Raw genomic sequence first — 19610 nt, 5'->3', positions numbered from 1 at the left:
ATTGACTGTTTTTATGCTGTCTTGACCCAGTTTCTAGGCTCCGGGTTGAGAGCCTGGTCAGTTCCCCTCTGAGCAGCCAATTATGTCTGCACTCTGACCACTTCCCTTATTGGGCTCGCATACTCTGAACCACAGTGGACTTCCCCTAATCTTCATGGGGCCAGGAATTAGAACCCGGGAGATCCTCTTGCCAATACCCTGGGGGTCCACAAAAGATTTCAAATAAGCCAGTTCACAGGGAGCAAAAACTAACTCAGCCCAGCAGTTTACCATACAGAGGCTGCCCCCTACAGCTCCAGCATGCTGGTACCCTCTGCCAGAATAAAACTGCTTCTGTGGCTCTGCCTGGCAGCCTTCTCTCACTTGGAGCTGCAACAAAGGATTCTGACTTTCATCTATCCAAAGGTCAAGGTATTTTGATGTGTCCTGCTATGAAAAGAATCCTTATGTTTTATAAAAACAAGAAAAAAGGGATGGAGAGCTCTGTTTTTATCCTCACTACTTCCCTTTCTTAACATCTACACTCCTAGAATCCCTCTCCTCTTAAATAATTTTTAGATTTTTTTCTACTTCCTTGTCCTTTCTCTTAAAATGTTCCTTCCTTCTCACTATCTTCTATCTCTCACTATAAAATTTATTTCTAGATGCTTTTTAAGTGTCTTTTTTGTTAATTCCAGTAAGTCTTTATAGTTTACCTGGATTACATATGTCTTTTTTTCCTCCAATATATGAATACCCTTTTCACTTTTAATTTCTCCTTTACACAATTCTGTTTTATTTTTCTTCCTTTTTTTCCCACATCAATCCTATTTGCATCATCAGATACTTTCAATGCTCTATGCCTAAGGCAGATCTTAATTGGTGCTAGTGTCTGTCATGTACTGAATTAAGAACAATAGTGAAGGCAGTTACCCAACTCTCTTCATTAATGACATGTGTTGCTGCAACTCACAAGATGATGGAAAACTTGGTTTCAGAAAATACAGCCAAGTTTAAGACCCCAAAAATCTAAACCCAGAATCAGAAGAGAGATCAGCAACTAGTGTATGCTATGGTTTTATAGTTTATAGAAAGTATAGATGGTGATTGAAATAAAAAATTTCTAATTTGTTTTCAAACATTTTTAGTTTCTTGTTCATGAACAAATTTGACCCGTAGTTTTTTATTCAGATAATAGGACACTGAGACAGAAGGTAGATGAGCAACCACCCCCCAACCCCCATCCCACTCCCCACTCCCACCCCCCGCTACCCCCACCCACACCAGAGTAAAGCAATTGGAGACTCATTCCCTGTGGATGGAAACTCCATGACGAGACTGGCAGGACAATTAAGGGAGAAGGCTGGGCCCTGCCTAGACCACATATTTCTTGTTCTCAAAGTCAGGAGACTGCCGAGGCTACACACGCACAGAAAGTCTCCTCGGAGGCCAAAGGGGAGTGATGTCAAAGGAAGTTCTCTGCCCATGTCTTTTGGGTAAAATCCATCTTGGCTAAAGAGATGCATACACACATGTGGGAGGATCCTGAGGTGTGCCAAGCACGGACTGTGAAACAGGAAAATCAAGATGATTGGCCAAAGGAAATCCAGAAGAAATGCCCCATAAAAGCAATTCAAACCACTAGAAGGATGCAACTCAATGACCTTTTCTCTCTCCGAGTCCACCCATGTCTATCCACGTGTTGCACCTTTTTCCCTCTTAATAAATACTTCACTTGCTTCACTACTTTCCCTCTTTGTGGGAATTCTTTCTTGCAAAGCTGAAGGGCCAGGGCCCTTGTCACTGACCACTGGTCTAGTGGCTACCATCTGGTGCTTTCACCACCACGACCCAGCCCAATCTCCGCTGGGAACCCAAGCCTGTTCCAAGCCACTGCAGGCCGAGGCCACCCTAGATCAATACCTCGTAAAGATATTTTTACTGTCTAGTAAATAAAAATATTTCTATGAAACGAGAAGAAAGTATGATCCAAGGAGCACAGGAAGTACAAAGATATACCAGAGACATGATGTTTACATAATACTCTGCTTCAGAATTATTAATTTATAAAATCTCATATACTCAGTCTTAAGTATTGCACTAATTTTGCTAATTTCAGTAGTTAGTCTTAAATATATGTGCTAGAGACATGGAAGCTAAGGAAATACAGCTAGGCTCTGTACCAAGAAAGTATATGATTTACATCTTATGGTTTGGTTTCTTTGCTGAACCAGCAGAGGAGGCATTTATGAGACCTGCCAGAACGTACAGTAATTTTTTCAATGAAGCGGAGTTTATAAGCGGAACCAAATTATACATGAGAATTATACAGATGTCTCCATAAATAGAGACACTCATTTTTTCTAAAACAAATGCCAATTTCCACAATTTGGGGAGCTTATTATTTCAACAAAATACAGTAATTTTTGTTTTTATTCTTGCTTTCAATTTTGGAATTAAAGAATGGGTGGAGACTCTAGTAATGTTTTTGGAATGCTTCTTGCCATATCATAAACTTATCTCAGAAGGTTTCCTATATACTTTTTTAACTATTAGGAAAATAGTTTATTAAGAACCTAAGTTGGGTACTATGGGACTACAAAGATGAATCAGACAAACTATTTCCCTTGAAGAATTTTCCTTGGGTGAAGGAAACAGACAAATGAAGAATTAGGTTACGGCAGATTCTAGAGAAGCGCAAACAGAACCAAGATCAGCATTGTCTCTGGAATCAGGGTAGGTGTAGTTGTGATAAGGGTGACCCTAGAGGATAAAGCAGAGGAATTGAATCCAGGCATGGAGGTGTGAAAGTATACAGTTTTCAGGGAATGAGAGGCAGTCTGGGGAGGCTGGGGATGCAGATGATAGAGGGTAGTAATGAGGATGAGGCTCTGATAGAGTTTTTTGTTTTTTTTTTTTGATGTGGACCGTTTTTAAAGGTTTTGTATTGACTTTGTTACAATATTGTTTCTGTTTTAAGTTGTTTTTTTTTGGGGGGGGGGACAAGGCATGTGGCATCTTAGCTTCCCAACCAGGGATCAAAGCCACACCCTCTGCATTGAAAGGTATAGTCTTAACCACTGGACCACCGAGAAGTCCCAGATTTTAGGTGGTCTTGAATAACCTACTAAGTTTAGACTCTTAATAGCATAACTCAAGTTTCAATTCAATTAATTTTCTAATAGATTTGGTTATTAATTCAGAGGTAAACATCACACAACTACATTTTTTCCCTCTGATGAAAATTTCCATTTTCTAACCACTAGAGAGAGTTATAAAACTCTCCATTGACCGTAACTCTTTATGGTCTGTTCTTTTGTTTCATAATGTAAAGATTGAGGAATGCACTTCACATTGAGAAGGAATCTGCTTTAGCAGGAAAAAAAATAAGTAAAAATTACATTAATTACTTCTCATCACTTTGACCTACATGTTCTTACAAGTTATTTTATGCTTACTTAGAAAGAAAACCACTTAAATAATTTCAAGCAGAGGGGTTTAAAATATTATTGGACCATTAAGTGATAATGACCTTGTCATGGTCCAGGCACGGGTTGGAAAAGAATTTCCAGACATGAGACAGAATAAGAGGGAAATAAAGTTTATTAGAATAGGAGAGGCTGTTAGAACAGTGGGTCAGCTCGAGGGAGAACTGAAATTGAACAGAGGTCCTTAGTCCACTTTTATACCCAGGGTACAAGGAGTGGAACAGGGGTCTTGCGGGTCATTTGCTGATTGGACGAGCCATGTATGTTGGATGGGGGAAGAGTAGGGCAAATACCTTCTCCCTAAGGGGTAGGAAGGGAGACAGGTTATACTGTTCCATTAATAGTTACAACATGGGGGAGGGAAGGATGATAAGGGTCTGGTTTTTCCGTTCCTGCATTCCACCCTTCTTGGTTTTATCTGCTCTTTTGTCCTTGGGTCACCACAGACCTCATATAGTGTTCAGCCAGGTTTTGACTTAAGCACCTTCACCTGGGTATCATCTAAGGTTCCAGTAACAACTGTTGTATAACAAACCACCCCGCATTTAGTGATATAGAATAACCACCATGTAATTCTGCTAATGAATTCTATGGAAAGTATTAGACAGAGCTCTGCCTGGATGGCTTATCTCTGTCCCACAGAGATCAGAGAGAAAGAAGCAATGAGGAACTAATGTCAAAAGGCAGAACAGAGAGGGAGAGGCAGTGGGGAAGAAAAGTGAAAGGGTCTTCAGTTTTGCAAAACATCTCCAAGGGAATGACCAGCCTTTGGAAGGGGTGTGTTCATCTCTTCTACTCACAGGTGGGCAGAGACAAACTATCTCTCTAGGAGCTGGACAAAAGCACTTTAGTTTGCAGTCAAACAGAGGGGCAGGGTCCTCCAGGCAAGCCATTAGTTAAAAACAAAAGCAAAGAACAGCAAGTCAAAGAAACAGTTTCCAACATGGAGTCAGAATTGGCTTTCTCCTGGCAACAGCTGAAGAAGGAAATGGCCACCCACTCCAGTACTCTCGGCTGGAGAATTCCATGGACAGAGCTAGGCTACAGTCCAAGGGGTCACAAAGAGTCAGACATGACTGAACGACTAACAATGCAACAGTAGGAAAACTCAAACAGTTAAGGATTGGAACAATCTGTAGGCTTTGGCACTCTCCTATCTGCTGCCTGGGGTTAGATGAATGAAGGCTTCTCCTTGCAAACCGGCCTTCTATACAGCATGATGGTCAGATTCCCAGAGGGAGTGCCGTTAGAGGAATGTCCTGAGAGCCGGCAGGCAAAGACAACCAGGTGGAAGATCCCTGGCCTTTCAGGATCTAGCCTCAGGAGTCACACGGCATCCCTTTTGTCATGTATTATTAGTCAAATTGGCCACGAGTTTATCCTTTAAATATCTGGATGGAAGACCATCAAATATTTTCAGGCCACGTTTAAAACTGCCACACCTAGTATCTTAATCCTAACTCAGTGAGTGACAGTTGCTCCATCGTGTTCGACTCTGAGATCTCATGGGCCGTAGCCTTGCCAGGCTCCTCTGTCCACAGAATTCTCCAGGCAAGAATACTGGAGCGGGTTGCCATATTGGTTATTTGAAATTTTCTTCTCTCTTAGACTGGGTCTTGCTGATGCAGGTTCTGTTTTGACTGGGTTGTTTGTTTTGATTATACCAAGTCACATCATCCCTTGTGGGTCACATCATTAACAGATTCTATTTTATTCATTATTTTAACCCTAGGGCATAATTTGGCACATAGCACGGGTTCAAAAAAATATTAGTTGAAAAAATGAATAATCTATTTCCCAAAAGGATTTTGCTTGCCTCATTTTTTTGTTGTTGTTTTGCCAGTCCTGATGGGTAGAATATCCTTTTCATTCCTCTGTCTACCAATTCATATATATATACGAATATATATGGGGCTTTCCTGATGGCTCAGACGGTAAAGAATCTGCTTGCAATTCAGGAGACCCGGGTTCGATCTCTGGGTTGGGAAGATTCCCCTGGAGAAGGGAATGGCAACCCATTCCAACATTCTTGCCTGGAGAATCCCATGGACAGAGGAGCCTGGTGGACTACAGTCCATGGGGTCACAAAGATAAAATATTTCAATGAGAAAGAAAACTCTCTAATATCAATTGTATTTAGTAGCTGTTCTAGGTGTCCTGCAAACATGATTGTACTGAGTCCTCATAACAACTTTATGACAAATATTATGATCTCCTGTTTGTGAATGAATGGACTCAAAAGTTTAAGTAACTTGTCTGAGGTAAATGTAAAAGCAAAACAAGTATTAATCCCAGGTGTTAATCCCTGATTCCAACTTTGTTGAATTTAGCACTTACTGAACACCAACCATGTATCAGTAGTTATGTTAGGAACCAAAGGTATAAAACTTAGACCCTACTTTATAGGAGCTCAAAGTCTAGTGAAAAGAAGTCTAACCATCATAGAAAGTACATATTTTTTCCACCCCATCACTTTGCATTCCTCTGTCCTGTAAGGTACTACAGAAAGTACTCTGGACATTAAAAATACCAGTAAAGACACTTATCTCATTCAAAAAGTTTAAGCTGGAGCAGAGACGCACAAATCCACTTGAAAATGTAATTGGTCTATGTATTCTTGCTCTTTTTGTAGAACAGGGGCCTGCGCCATGAACGACTACTGAATTCAGTCCGGGTGGCAGCAATACGACCAGCATGGAGATGGATCCAGTTGGTTCATGTCATTAAACATTTGGATCATAAAACAAACCTAACTTCTACTGAAAGACAGTAAATGGTAAACGACAAATTAACAATCCAACCACAAATGTTAAAAGAATCTGGAAGTGAAACAGATTACTTTCAGCTGGAACTACCTGGAAAGGCTCATAAAAGAGGGAGGATTTGGTTTGGGTTTTGGAGCATAGAAGGAAGTGTTTCACGTGACGCAGAAGAGAAGACAATGATTCCAGGTCCAAGGAACATTAGGTACAGTAGTTGAGAAAGGAAAGAACAAGACTGTGCTGGGCTAGAAACAAGGCTGGGGCTTCCCAGGTGGTGCTAGTAGTAAAGAACCCACCTGCCAATGCAGCAGACATAAGAGCCATGGGTTCAATCCCTGGGTCGGGAAGATCTCCTGGAGGAGGTCATGGCAACCCACTTCAGTATTCTTGCCTAGAGAATCTCCATGAGTAGAGAAGCCTGGCGGGCTCCAGTCCACAGGGTCACACAGAGTTGGACACAACTGACACGACTTAGCACACACGCACAGAAACAGGCTAATTTAGTAAAATTAGAGGTAAAGTGTATTTTTAAAGGAAACATTATAAAATAAAGCCTGCATATGTTTCTATTTTTGAGCTCATGTGCTGTGCCATCAGTCATGTCTGACTCTGTGACCCCATGGACTATAGCCCACCAGGAGCCTCTGTCTGTGGAATTTTCCAGGAGAGAACACTGGAGTGGGTTGCTGTTTCCTACTCAACGGGATCTTCCCAACTCAGGGGTCTAACCTGTCTCTTGCGTCTCCTGCACTGTCAGGCAGATTCTTTACCACAGCACACCACTTAGGAAAACCTTTTGAGCTCCTATACAGCACAAAATATTAGCTCCCTTTCACTGAGTGCTTTGTGTTAAACAAAGCTGGTGAGTCTTATTCTAACCATCTATGGAAACAAATGAGAGAACAGAAACGGAAAATAAAAATAATAAAAGTCAGAAAGAAAGAAGGAAGACAAAAAGAAGGAAGGAAATTTTAGCATTAGAAAGCAAACTTGGCAATGTACAAATACTACTTAACTAAGCCACTTATGGGTAGAGCATAAAGTAGGCTTTTTGATTTCGGGATTATTGTCTAAAAGAGATGCCATAGGAAAACAATTTAGCATAGTCAATATCTTATGACTCTGTTTCCAAATACTCTACTTTTCTCAAATAGAATTTTCTTTTGGCAGTTCAATTGCCTATTTCTTTTAATGCTGTGCTGGCAGTTCTTCCAATGTTTTATCATCTGGGTATCAGATTAGTATTCATAGTTTATGTTCCACAACCATATACCTAATGAGATTATAAAAAGCAGGAATGCATAGATTTAAAGTTGAAAATACTTGGACTGCTAGAAGTTTAGTGCTAGATTTAGTGTCCTCTGGGCTCTAAAAAGTAGAGAAGAACAAGGGGAAATTTGGCAGCCATTACAGGCAATAAAAGGTAAATGGATCTTAAAGCACATTGTTATAGGTATTCAGTCATCCTGTTAAATTAAGCTTCTCCTCCCTTTTCATTAAAATCTGTAAAAAAACTAAGTAAAATCATCACATCAGAGAGCTGGAGAAGAATATAATGTTCACTTTAATCATTTCTTGTTATACAGAATTGCAGATATTAACTGATACTCCGGTTGCCTGGAGGATCAGAACACCAAACTGTTTTTCTCCTCACTAAGAATGTTATGCTTTAAAAATTATAATATTTACTAACATCTTTTTTTACTATAAGGCTTGGCACTTTTGTTTAAATTATATTGTTGCTTGCCATCCCTAACTTTATATTTTAATTATTATTTAGGAAAATGTATCTCTGAAAATTTTCTCAATACTTCCTATTACACAGTCAAGTTTAATCTACTACATATATATATTTATGTGTGTGTGCGTATATATATATATTTTTTAATCTTGTCTTTATTATTATTACTACCTTCCACTTTCTGCCTTAGAATCCTCGGTAAATTTTGTCTTGTTCTGAACTTCTGGCATGTTCTAACATGCTGAATTAGCCATGGAATACTGAAATGTCTTCAAAAGGATCCAGCTTTTACCAACATCCTGGTAACAGAGATGATGTTTGGTTGTATACATTTCCTCCTCTACGTCCAGCATCAATAAAACGCATGAATAAAAGAATTACTAAAAGTAGGGGAAAAGTGAAGATACATCATAATCTAAGATAACCAAAAATAGGGAGTTTTACCCAATGGATCTGTGTAAATAGGGATAGGCAAACTGCTGGAAAACACCATTTGTTAATCCACTCAAAAGAAAAAAGGGAAAAGAAATATTAACTATTGCACTTTTGCTTTAAACATTCTTCTTGTCCTAAGTGGAGTGCTTCGTCAAATCCGGTGGAATACTCCCTTTAAAGCCTTTCTTTACGCTTAAAATCTGGTAACTAAATGATAAAAGCATTACCAAAAAGAATTTTTACATACCCATAAAATGTCTCTGTGACATAGTGAATTTTGTTTTAATCACTTATTTGTCTTATTTCAGCCAGTTTGTTTTGAAATGCTAGGAACCTGTGGGGAAAATACTCCTTGACATTAATGATATTAGCAGACTAGCTCAATCTAAGAACTTAGATTAAGTCTGGAAATTATTTAAAAGTTTCCTGATTACTTTTCCACCATATTTGCTACCCAGTGAGAGAATATTAATTATGAAGATCAATTCATTTACTACCTTTTTAAAGAAAGTATAAAATGAGTTGTGCATTTGCATGTATTAAAATGCCTATTTTTCTTAGCTTTCCTTTTTAATATATTAATTCTCTTAGGACATTTCTGGTTATATGTCTGGAAACTTCAGCCATCCAGAAAAAAAGAAGGTTGGGAAATAATGAAAAAAATGTGCTGAAAGAATTCACATAAAATTTTGGAGACTTGAAAATGGGAACAACAGACACAAAAAGTTATTGAACCAGGAAAAAAAAAAAAAGGCCTTCCTGGCAGGTACTTATATAGCAATATGCTGATAACTGTGGGATAAAAATAAAGGCACCCAGACATTATTACAGTTCTCCTCCATGAAATCAAAATTCTAACTCAAAGGTAAAGAGAGAATCTGATTCATATTTTATCTTTCTGGTTTAGACATTAGGAAAAAAAAATTACCAGTTGTAAAAGAAAAATGAAATCTTAAAAATAAATTTAGTTCAATTATTTAGTTCAAGTATCTTCTTAGGAATTCCATCTTATTTACTTCTATGCAAATACACACATAAAAACACATACAGAGGAGGGTGCACAATCTGTGTATTGATATACAATGCTAAAACCATATAGAATCAGTTTACATTAATATGAATCTCACCATTGGCCCTTAGATACCGATATTTTCCAATAGGTGTCCAAGCAGTGGAAAAAATATAAAAATGATAAGTCAGATGAGTTTCTTCCAGTGGGATTAATTATTTACTTTCTTTCTGAATATTAGCAATCCCAGTGATATTAAGTTAAATGTTAAGCTTCTAGGAATTGGATGAGAGATTATATAAGGAAGGGGAGAAATTCCTGTTTAAATTCTGCCTTTTGAATAACTCAATCCATATTTTTCATTATTCTCATGCAATCAAGATTTCCTCTGGAGTTACCATAGTATTCACTAATCACTAATAAAATACTCTATTGCCTAATTTGCTAACCCAGGGGATCCTGAAGGTGTGAGGAAAGACAGTAATCTGAGACTAAGAAACAAATTCATAAGTTTCCACTGAGCCGTGATTGGCTCTTTTTTCCCCTTGTTTTCCACTTATAGGCTTTAGTTGAAATCAATACCAATTCACATTCCATTCCAAAGGTAAAGGGATTTCACTCAATCACTTGACTATGCAGAGTAATTTTGATTCTTCCCTCCATTAAGATCTAATGATTCTTCTTCAGAAGGAATTTTCAAGTCTGAGCACCACTCCCCATCCCTTCTTGCTTCCTCTGCTACTTCCTTAGTAAAAATGTCATTTTGTACACCTGAACTACTGCAATATTTCTCTAGTGGACCTCCATTTATAGCCATTTGTCTCAGCTGGCTACAATCAATTCTCCATGTTGCTTTATAACAGATATGATTATGTCATTCTTGTGCTCTAAAACTTGTCAACAGAATCTGAATGCCAGTTGAACACAGACCCTATTCCTTACTGTAGTATTCTAAGGTCTTCACAATCTGGGTCCATCTGCAAACCCTCCATTTTCCACACATAAAACAGGAGGCTTTAAGAATTATAGATTTCACAAGCTTATAATCTATCTTTTATCTAGCTATAGATATATGTATGCGTGCTAAGTAGCTTCAATCGTGTCTGACTCTTTGAGACCCAATGGACTGTAGACCCCGAGGCTCCTCTGTCCATGGGATTCTCCAGGCAAGAATACTGGAGTGGATTGCCATGCAATCCTCCAGAACTTCATGACCCAGGGATTAAATCTGCATCTCCTGCAGCTTCTGCATTGCAGGCAGTTTCTTTACTACTGAGCCACCAGGGAAGCCCATAGATATAGGCATATATCTACAAATGTATACCTATAAACACATATAAATTTTCTAAAGTAGATGTCTAAGAAAATAACTGCAATCTTTCTTTTTCAAATAAAGAAAACACAAAATTGCCTTTAAATATCACCTTTATTAAGAAATACTTTTTCCCTTCACTGAAATTTACCATACTTATGAAAACACTTCACCTTTTTCTGTCATCTATTTTTCATACATCACTATAATAATGATGATTTTGTCATAGATTGGCAGGAGTGTCTGGCAATGACAGGTATTTGGGAATCACTGCACTAGACTAGTCATCATTCCCTAAACACACACTGATTGATAATATTATGACTCACAGACTTATATTAATTATGAGAATGGTTGAAAACACAGATGACTGTGTCAGTCAAGACCTTGGCAGGAAACCAGTACAGTCAGCAGGGATTCTGAAGGTAATTTAACAGAGTAGAAGCAAGGTCAGGGTTAAGGAAATCAACAAGGTACTTTAGAGCATCCAGGGATTAGCAACAGCAGGAAGTCCCTGGGGCTGAGGGAATACTAGATGGTATCAGAAGCTCAAGGAATTTGTAAATGAAAGAACCAGAATCCTGAGCCCTTAGCAGAGAGCAAAGAAAGAAAAAAGCTACATTCCTCGACTCTTTCTGAGGGCCAATGCCTCTCATTGGTCAATTCAGCAGCAAGCCAGAGGGCCAGGGGGACAAGGCTGACAGTGTCAGTAAGGATCAGGCCAGTTTTCTGCACAGAACAGGGAAAAGAAAAGAGAAAATGGCTAGGGAAACATGGGAAGGGCAAAAGCAGACTATCTAATCAACTAACTTTCTTCCTAGCTGGCCTACTTGTAGAAAATTTAAGGCAAGCTAATTTGAATTGCAGTGGTCTTTATTTTGCCCCTTTTCCTTAGCTAATTGTGTTAGAATGCCTATGTTGGAGCAGTGCTATCCAATCTTCTTGTGTTATGGCACATATCAGTCAACCAAAGAGAATTCCATATGCATAGAAACAGTCCTCAATTTACAAGGGTTTCACTTATGAGTTTTCAACTTTACAATGGTGCAAATGTGATATGCATTCAGTAGACTCATAGTTTGAATTGTGATCTTTTTGTGGGCTACAGCTATGTGGTCTGATTCCCTCTCCTGATGCTGGGCAGTTGAGGTAAGTGACAGCTCCCAGTCAGCCATGTGATCACGAGGGTCAATCAATACTCTGACAGTCACTCTGTACCCATGAAACCATTATTTTTTTTTTAACATAGTGCTCAATAAATGTCATGAGATACCTGACATTTTATTACACAACAGGCTTTGTGTTACATGATTTTGTTCAACTGTAGGCTAGTGTAAGTGTTCTGAGCACATTTAAGGTAGGTGAGGCTAAGCTATAGTGTTTGGCAGGTTAGGAGTATTAAATGCAGCTTTCCAAATTCACTGGCATATTGAGTGCAGCACTTTAACAGCATCATCATTTAGGATTTGAAATAGCTCAGCTGGAATTCCATCACCTCCACTAGCTTTGTTTGTAGTGATGCTTCCTAAGGCCCACTTGACTTCACACTCCAGGATATCTGGCTCTAGGTGAGGGATCACACCATCATGGTTATCTGGGTCATTAAGATCTTTTTTGTATAGTTCTGTGTATTGTTGCCACCTATCTTAATATCTTCTGCTTCTGTTAGGTCTATACCATTTCTGTCCTTTATTGTGCCTATCTTTGCATGAAATGTTCCCTTGGTATCTCTAATTTTCTTGAAGAGATCTCTAGTCTTTCCCATTCTGTTGTTTTCCTCAATTTCTTTGCATTGATCACTGAGGAAGGCTTTATCTCCCATTGCAATTCTTTGGAACTCTGCATTCAAATGGGTATACTTTTCCATTTCCTTTTGTTTCTCTTTTTTCTCAGTTATTTGTAAGGCCCCCTCAAATAACCATTTTGCCTTTTTGCATTTCTTTATCTTGGGGATGGCCTTAAGATATTTTTAAGCTTATGATTGGTTTAATGGGACAATCCTATCATAAGTTGAGAAAGATCTACATACAAAAGGCTTGGTGAAAAAAATTCTTTTTGCATTCTCTTTATATGATATTTCAAATAGAGATGATTCTACATATTAAATTTATATGAAACTTCCTAACAATATTTAAAACTAAAATTTTCACATAGGAAAATTAATCATGCTTTCCTTCATATTTTTTTAGTCTTGGTTTTGATGCTTGAAAGAGTCAGTCACAATTTCTGAGCAAGACCTTAACAAAGTTCTCTTCTTATTCTTAAGACACCTGACTAGAAATGTTGTTGATAAAATAGGTAAAACCATTTCTATAGCCTTTTAAAATTTATATGGAATGTGGCTGTATTTAAAGAAAAGATCTTTTTTCCTTTCCTTTTAAAGATAATATAATGTTAAACATTACTATAATGATGGAAGTGAATTTCAAGTAAAAAAAAAAAAACATCAATTCAGGTGACCCAAAGTCTTAATCAAGTTCTAAATTTCAGAATAAACATGCATTGTCAGGGCGGTCCTGATGCTGTCAGCTTTGAGGGCACTGCAAGTGTCTCAAATTTGTGAAAACAGAGATTTAGGGCCACCATCTAGATCCATGCCCACAGAGCTCACCCTCTAATCCTTCCTCCAACACCTTCCTCTGAACTCACAAGTGTTTGCCCTGTCTCTATGGACATTTAGAAAAGAAAGTGAAAGTGAAGTCGCTCAGTCCTGTCCGACTCTTTGCCACCATATGGACTGTAGCCCACCAGGCTCCTCCATCCATGGGATTTTCCAAGCAAGAATACTGGAGTGGGTTGCCATTTCCTTCTCCAGTGGATCTTCCCAACCTAGGGATTGAACCTGGGTCTCCCGCATTGCAGGCAGACGCTTTACCGTCTGAGCCACCAGGGAAGCCCTTTAGAACTCCTCTGTTAACTTCGTGATGGGCTGCAATGTGCACTTTCTCTAGTCATTGAGTAGATGCCCAGGTGGCAGACCACGTCCAAGGAACTAGAATGGATTATCAGATCTCTCATGATCTCAGCAATGACTCCAGTCTCCCAGACTCCACTCAGACTCCCCAAGGCCAAAGGAGATCAATGTTTCTGACATACAATTGTAAACTTTCCCAGTGTACACTGATTGGAAAGTTTAAGACCCAGAAGAACATTTGCTTAGTTATAGTCAGTACCTTTCTGAAAACAATTCCAAAGAGTAAAAAGATCAACATTGTTTTTGCTTTTTTTCGTATAAGATATATAAACGTAATATTTTTGAGATTTGGTACAATGTTCTACAATCTGATCAGAGACTAGGTATAGGAACATAGGGTGCAAGATAAAGCCATTGGTTCCAGGACGTCATTGTCAAATTACCCTGTACACATCTAATGTTCTCTATTAAAATTCATTTGATGACTTCCCTCCCCCCTTTGTAAGGGAAGCAAGTAAAACAAAGAAATTTTGATTTTATATAAATAATCCCCACTAAGACATATAATCCACAGAAGAACTGTACAAAAAAGATCTTCACGACCCAGATAATCATGATGGTGTGATCACTCACCTAGAGTCAGACATCCTGGAATGTGAAGTCCAGTGGGCCTTAGAAAGCATCACTATGAACAAAGCTAGTGGAGGTGATGGAATTCCAGTTGAGCTATTTCATATCCTGAAAGATGATGCTGTGAAAGTGTTACACTCAATATGCCAGCAAATCTGGAAAACTCAGCAGTGGCCACAGGACTGGAAAAGGTCAGTTTTCATTCCAATCCCAAAGAAAGGTAATGCCAAAGAATGCTCAAACTACTGCACAATTGCACTCATCTCACACACTAGTAAAGTAATGCTCAAAATTCTCCAAGCCAGGCTTCAGCAATACATGAACCATGAACTTCCAGATGTTCAAGCTGGTTTTAGAAAAGGCAGAGGAACCAGAGATCAAATTGCCAACATCTGCTGGATCATCGAAAAAGCAAGAGAGTTCCAGAAAAACATCTACCTCTGCTTTATTGACTATGCCAAAGCCTTTGACTGTGTGGATCACAATAAATTGTGGAAAATTCTGAAAGAGATGGGAATCAGATCATCTGACCTGTCTCTTGAGAAACCTGTACGCAGGTCAGGAAGCAACAGTTAGAACTGGACATGGAACAACAGACTGGTTCCAAATAGGAAAAGAAGTATGTCAAGGCTGTATATAGTTACCCTGCTTATTTAAATTATATGCAGAGTACATCATGAGAAACGCTGGGCTGGAAGAAACACAAGCTGGAATCAAGATTGCCTGGAGAAATATCAATAACCTCAGGTATGCAGATGACACCACCCTTATGGCAGAAAGCGAAGAAGAACTAAAGAGCCTCTTGATGAAGGTGAAGGAGGAGAGTGAAAAAGTTGGCTTAAAGCTCAACGTTCAGAAAACTAAGATCATGGCATCTGGTCCCATCACTTCATGGCAAATAGATGGGGAAACAGTGGAAACAGTGTCAGACTTTATTTTTTTGGGCTCCAAAATCACTGCTGATGGTGATTGCAGCCATGAAATTAAAAGACGTTTACTCCTTGGAAGGAAGGTTATGACCAACCTAGATAGCATATTTAAAAGCAGAGACATTACTTTGCCAACAAAGGTCTGTCTAGTCAAGGCTATGGTTTTTCCAGTGGTCATGTATGGATGTGAGAGTTGGACTACAAAGAAAGCTGAACACCGCAGAATTGATGCTTTTGAACTGTGGTGTTGGAGAAGACTCTTGAGAGTCTCTTGGACTGCAAGGAGATCCAACCAGTCCATCCTAAAGGAGGTCAGTCCTGGGTGTTCATTGGAAGGACTGATTTCGAAGCTGAAACTCCAATACTTTGGCCACCTCATGCGAAGAATTGACTCATTGGAAAAGACCCTAATGCTGGGAAGGATTGGGGGCAGGAGGAGAAGGGGATGACAGAGGATGAGATGGTTGGATGGCATCACCGACTCGATGGACGTGGGTTTGGGTAAACTCCGGGAGTTGGTGATGGACAGGGAGGCCTGGCGTGCTGCTATTCATGGGGTCACAAAGAGTCGACACAACTCAGTGACTGAACTGAACTGAAGACATATAATCACCTCTAAGAGAGTTTGCATTGTCACAAAAAGTGGCAAGTATGTTTGTAAAGTTTCTATAAGAAATCTGTCTTCAAACGTTGTGTCAGCTTGTTATTTATTGTTGCTACTAGAAAATATAGAGACCTACTCAAAACTCAGTCTTGAATCAAGTAACTGAGTTAGGATCAGGTGTAACCATTGCCCACAGTATTTGTCCTCAAAGTGATTGCAAAATGCCAAAGTACTTTCCTTCCATGAAACTGATTCTAGAATGAGAGGAAAAAATTCTCTAAGTCTGCACTGCCTGAAGATGTAGAGTCCAGGCCTGCTTGTTCCTATAAAAAATATCATTTCCACAAGCAGAGGACTGAAATAAGTGTCAATATGTGAATATAATATTGTTCAGAGTAATACAAAGGGGCATCAGAATACTGTGTTTTCACTGGTCTCCCAGTTCCATAGTGTCCTATAATTTCTGACATAATGCATATCTTAAAATAACTAAAAATATGAGACCTAACCTAGACCATGGCACAACTTGATTTTTCAAGTCTTAATAGTCCATAGAAAAAGAATGCATTAGAAATCTCTCAGGACCAACAGTAAATATGGCAACATCAAGCTGTGTGTTTCTTTGCTAAAATTTTTTCCACTTTTGACCATAGTGTTGGTGGTTGCTCTTTTATATTAGGGAGAAACAGAATTTGGAGAAGACATAAGATATTCACTTCGGAGGTTTATATAACATTAACAATAATAGCAGTGTTCAGCTAGTGTCTTTGCACCCCATATACCGGTATTCTGAAGAGCTGGTATTACTTGGGTATATTTAGTTGAAAGCAACAGAAAATAAAACTGGCAAAAGAAATGGGAATATATTGTGTTATAATCTTAAACAGGGTTAATTTGAGAGTTGTCTTAATCCCATGTATTCCTTGTGATTCTGAGATTCTATTGGTTCAGGGAAACAGATGGATCTGGTAGCTTTGGGCTTCATATAAATATTCAACAGCATCAAGAGGAAGAAACAATTTCTTAAGCATGCTTGATACCCAGCTTGTATACAGCTGCATTGTCCAATACGACTCTCTCTTCATGTTGGTCAATGTTCATGATCTACCAACTTCGAAGAGTAAAAAAAGTAATCATAGAGGCCTCACTGATTAGAATTGATTCACCTGGTCATTTCTGAACAAATTTCTGTCCTTAGGAAATACTACACATTGGTCCGCTTAAGCCTGGGTTTCCTAAATTATTAAATTAAGAGAGGGTTGGATTAACACAATTAGCTCAAAGGGGCCTACTCCTCCACTGTGAGCTGCAGTCAGTACTCAAAATTGCATCTTTATTATGCAAAGAGAGTACGGGTAATGATAGAATGGACACTAAAAGACAGCCAAAATACTAAAGATGGCATTTCACATTTATCATTTAATCCTCAACAGGATCATATGAGGTAGGCTTTTTGTGAAAGCCTCTTTTTCTGATGCTTGTTTAGGAATGCTTAACTCCCACACTTAAATGCCACTTAGTTCAATTAGTTGAGTGAAATAAGAGTCAATTTAGCTATTCTGCCTTGGAAATTACAAAAACAAACAAAAAACAATAGTGAAACTTTGAAATAAAATTTTAAATTCCTTTAATATTTTAAGAAAGTGTTAATCTTGAAGTTTCACTTAACGTAGAATTCAAGTTGTAATAATGAAAGGATAAGGTCAAGGCCCAGGCTTTAGCATAGTGTCTGGCATTAATTACTTGGGTCAGTACCTTTCTACTAAACTGAAATGAACTAAAATTTTCATTTAATAACATTTTCTTATATGTAACAGCACGTCTCTGGCTTTCCCCAATTATGACAACCTTAACACAGATTTACTCACGCAAAACTCAGGAAATTTCTACTAGAGATTTTTTCTAAAGCGAAAGGAAGCACGGAGACCTCCGTAAAGAGCAGCAGCAGCATCTCCCACGTGGATCCGGTAATTCTCCAGTCCTAGGCAGCAGCACCAACCACGGTGAAATGCAGGCCTTTGCTTAGGCTTAAATTTCCCGGAGTCCAGGTACCCGGATTAAGGCCGCTGTGAGATTGACAGGCATTTTACCCAATAGCATTGCAGAGAGGCGTATCATTTGACCGACGCACCAATCAGCACGCAAAGAGTCTCCGTCGCCACGGTGAAGGCGGAAGTAAGGCCCTGAGGCGCCCCATGGACTCGCTCCTGGAGCACCTGGAGCGTTTCTCTGAGGTTCTGGCTGTTTCCCGCACAACCCACGTCCGCACTTGGGACCCTGCAACCGTTCGCAGGGCTTTACAGTGGGCTGGCTACCTGCGCCACATCCACAGGCGCTTTGGCCGCCATGCCCGTATTCGCAAAGCTCTGGAGCGGCGACTGCAAAACCAGTGGAAGCAGGAGGGTGATTCTGGGCCCGCTCCAGCCCCAGGCTTGGCGAACTTCCAGGCTTTGGGGCACTGTGACCAGCTTCTGTCTCTGCGACTGCTGGAGAACCCGGCCCTCGGGGATGCCTCCTTTCACTGCCTGCTGCAGCAGCTCTTTCCCGGCCCCGGCGTTCCGGACGCCGAGGAGGAGGCGCTCCAGGGCAGCCTGGCCCGCTTCGCCCGCTGTCGGGCCGCTGCCCACATGCTGCACTTACACGCCTACAGAGAGAACCCGGTCCTTCAGAAGGACTCACTGATGAAGACGCAGGCGGAGCTGCTGCTGAGGCGTCTGCAGGAGGTGGGGGAAGCCGAAGCGGAGGGTCCTGGCAGGCTTCTCAGCCGCCTGTGGGAGCGCCTGCCCCAGAACAACTTCCTGAAGGTGATGGCGGCCGCGCTGTTGCTGCCGCCGGCGTCCTCCCGGCTCCAAGAAGAGGAATTCGGAGTAGGCAGTCCCCGAACACCGGGAGACGGGGGTGAAGAACTGCTTCGTTGGCTTCTGGGGAAATCAGATGTCGTGGTTGCGTTTTGCCGCAACCTCCCAGCTGAGCTTTTAACTTCCGTGGCGGGGTGCCATCCAGAGCTGTCCCCTGTCTATCTGGGATTGCTCACAAACTGGGGTCGCCAACTGCACTATGACCTTCCGAAAGGCCTTTGGATTGGAACTGAGCCCCAGGATGTGCCCTGGGAGGAGTTGTTCATCAGGTTTCAAAGCCTCTGTCAAGCCCCTCCGCCTCTGAAAGATGAAGTTCTTACTGCCCTGAAGTCCTATAAGGCTCAAGATGGAGATTTCGAAGTCCCTGGTCTTAGCATCTGGACAGACCTGTTGTTAGCTCTTGGGAGTCGTATATAATATTGCATTGGGGAAGAGACAAGTTTTCAGCCCAGTTCTCTGTGGGCAACATTGTGTTATTGATTACTCGAATGTATGGTTTACAAAATTAAAATTCCTGTGTTCGCACCACATCTCCTGTACTTTCTTGTGTCCAAAATATTATTTTAGGTCCTAATATATAATAAAGTAATTGTAACTTAATTACAGATATGTAAAGTAACTGCCTTGTAGTGCCATGGATTTTCTGGATAGAGGAGGTAACATTGCAAGTATCCTACCTGAAGCCATAGAATTAACAATGGTTGTGTTTTAGAAGGTGCATTTCTAATAACCCTGAAAATATATGTGCTTGTCACAGAAAAAGTAGTTTTCCAGTAACCAACAAGACACTGTTTTTACGTTACTAATGCCTTACTTTTGTAGTTTTTTTTTTTTTTTAAGTCTTCAGAAGTGAAGAGATGTCTTTAACCAACAATATATGTTGTCAGAAACGGTTTGGAAAGCCAGCTGGCCTAGTTGGACTTTAAACCCTGGATTTTGGCCTTGTTAA

General features: G+C 40.0%; 2 protein-coding genes across 3 annotated transcripts in view; one reads left to right on the top strand and one right to left on the bottom strand.

Moving 5' to 3' along the window:
- The window catches only part of GAS2 (growth arrest specific 2), a 168464-nt gene extending 150615 nt beyond the window's left edge, over positions 1-17849 (bottom strand). Inside the window, exon 1 of one of the 2 annotated variants that reach the window (XM_081536568.1) lies at positions 17672-17849. The gene's annotated coding sequence lies outside the window, so the exon portion shown is untranslated. The remainder of the gene's footprint in view (positions 1-17671) is intronic. The other variant, XM_081536571.1, reaches the window with a different exon arrangement.
- On the top strand, positions 17770-19191 carry FANCF (FA complementation group F). Its single transcript, XM_081536566.1, has one exon. It carries the CDS (start codon positions 17999-18001, stop codon positions 19076-19078), a length of 1080 nt encoding a protein of 359 aa, XP_081392692.1. The 5' UTR covers positions 17770-17998; the 3' UTR covers positions 19079-19191.
- The last annotated feature ends 419 nt before the right edge of the window (positions 19192-19610 follow it).

Source organism: Giraffa tippelskirchi, chromosome 10, assembly GCF_054371585.1.
Source record: "Giraffa tippelskirchi isolate mGirTip1 chromosome 10, T2T-mGirTip1v1.2.pri, whole genome shotgun sequence".
In the NCBI taxonomy this organism is placed as follows: Eukaryota; Metazoa; Chordata; class Mammalia; order Artiodactyla; family Giraffidae; genus Giraffa; species Giraffa tippelskirchi.
This window is presented reverse-complemented; position numbering and strand designations above follow the sequence as displayed.

Coding starts and splice junctions, on each gene's coding strand:
- FANCF (XM_081536566.1), top strand. CDS start 17,999: ATGGACTCGCTCCTGGAGCACCTGGAGCGTTTCTCTGAGGTTCTGGCT.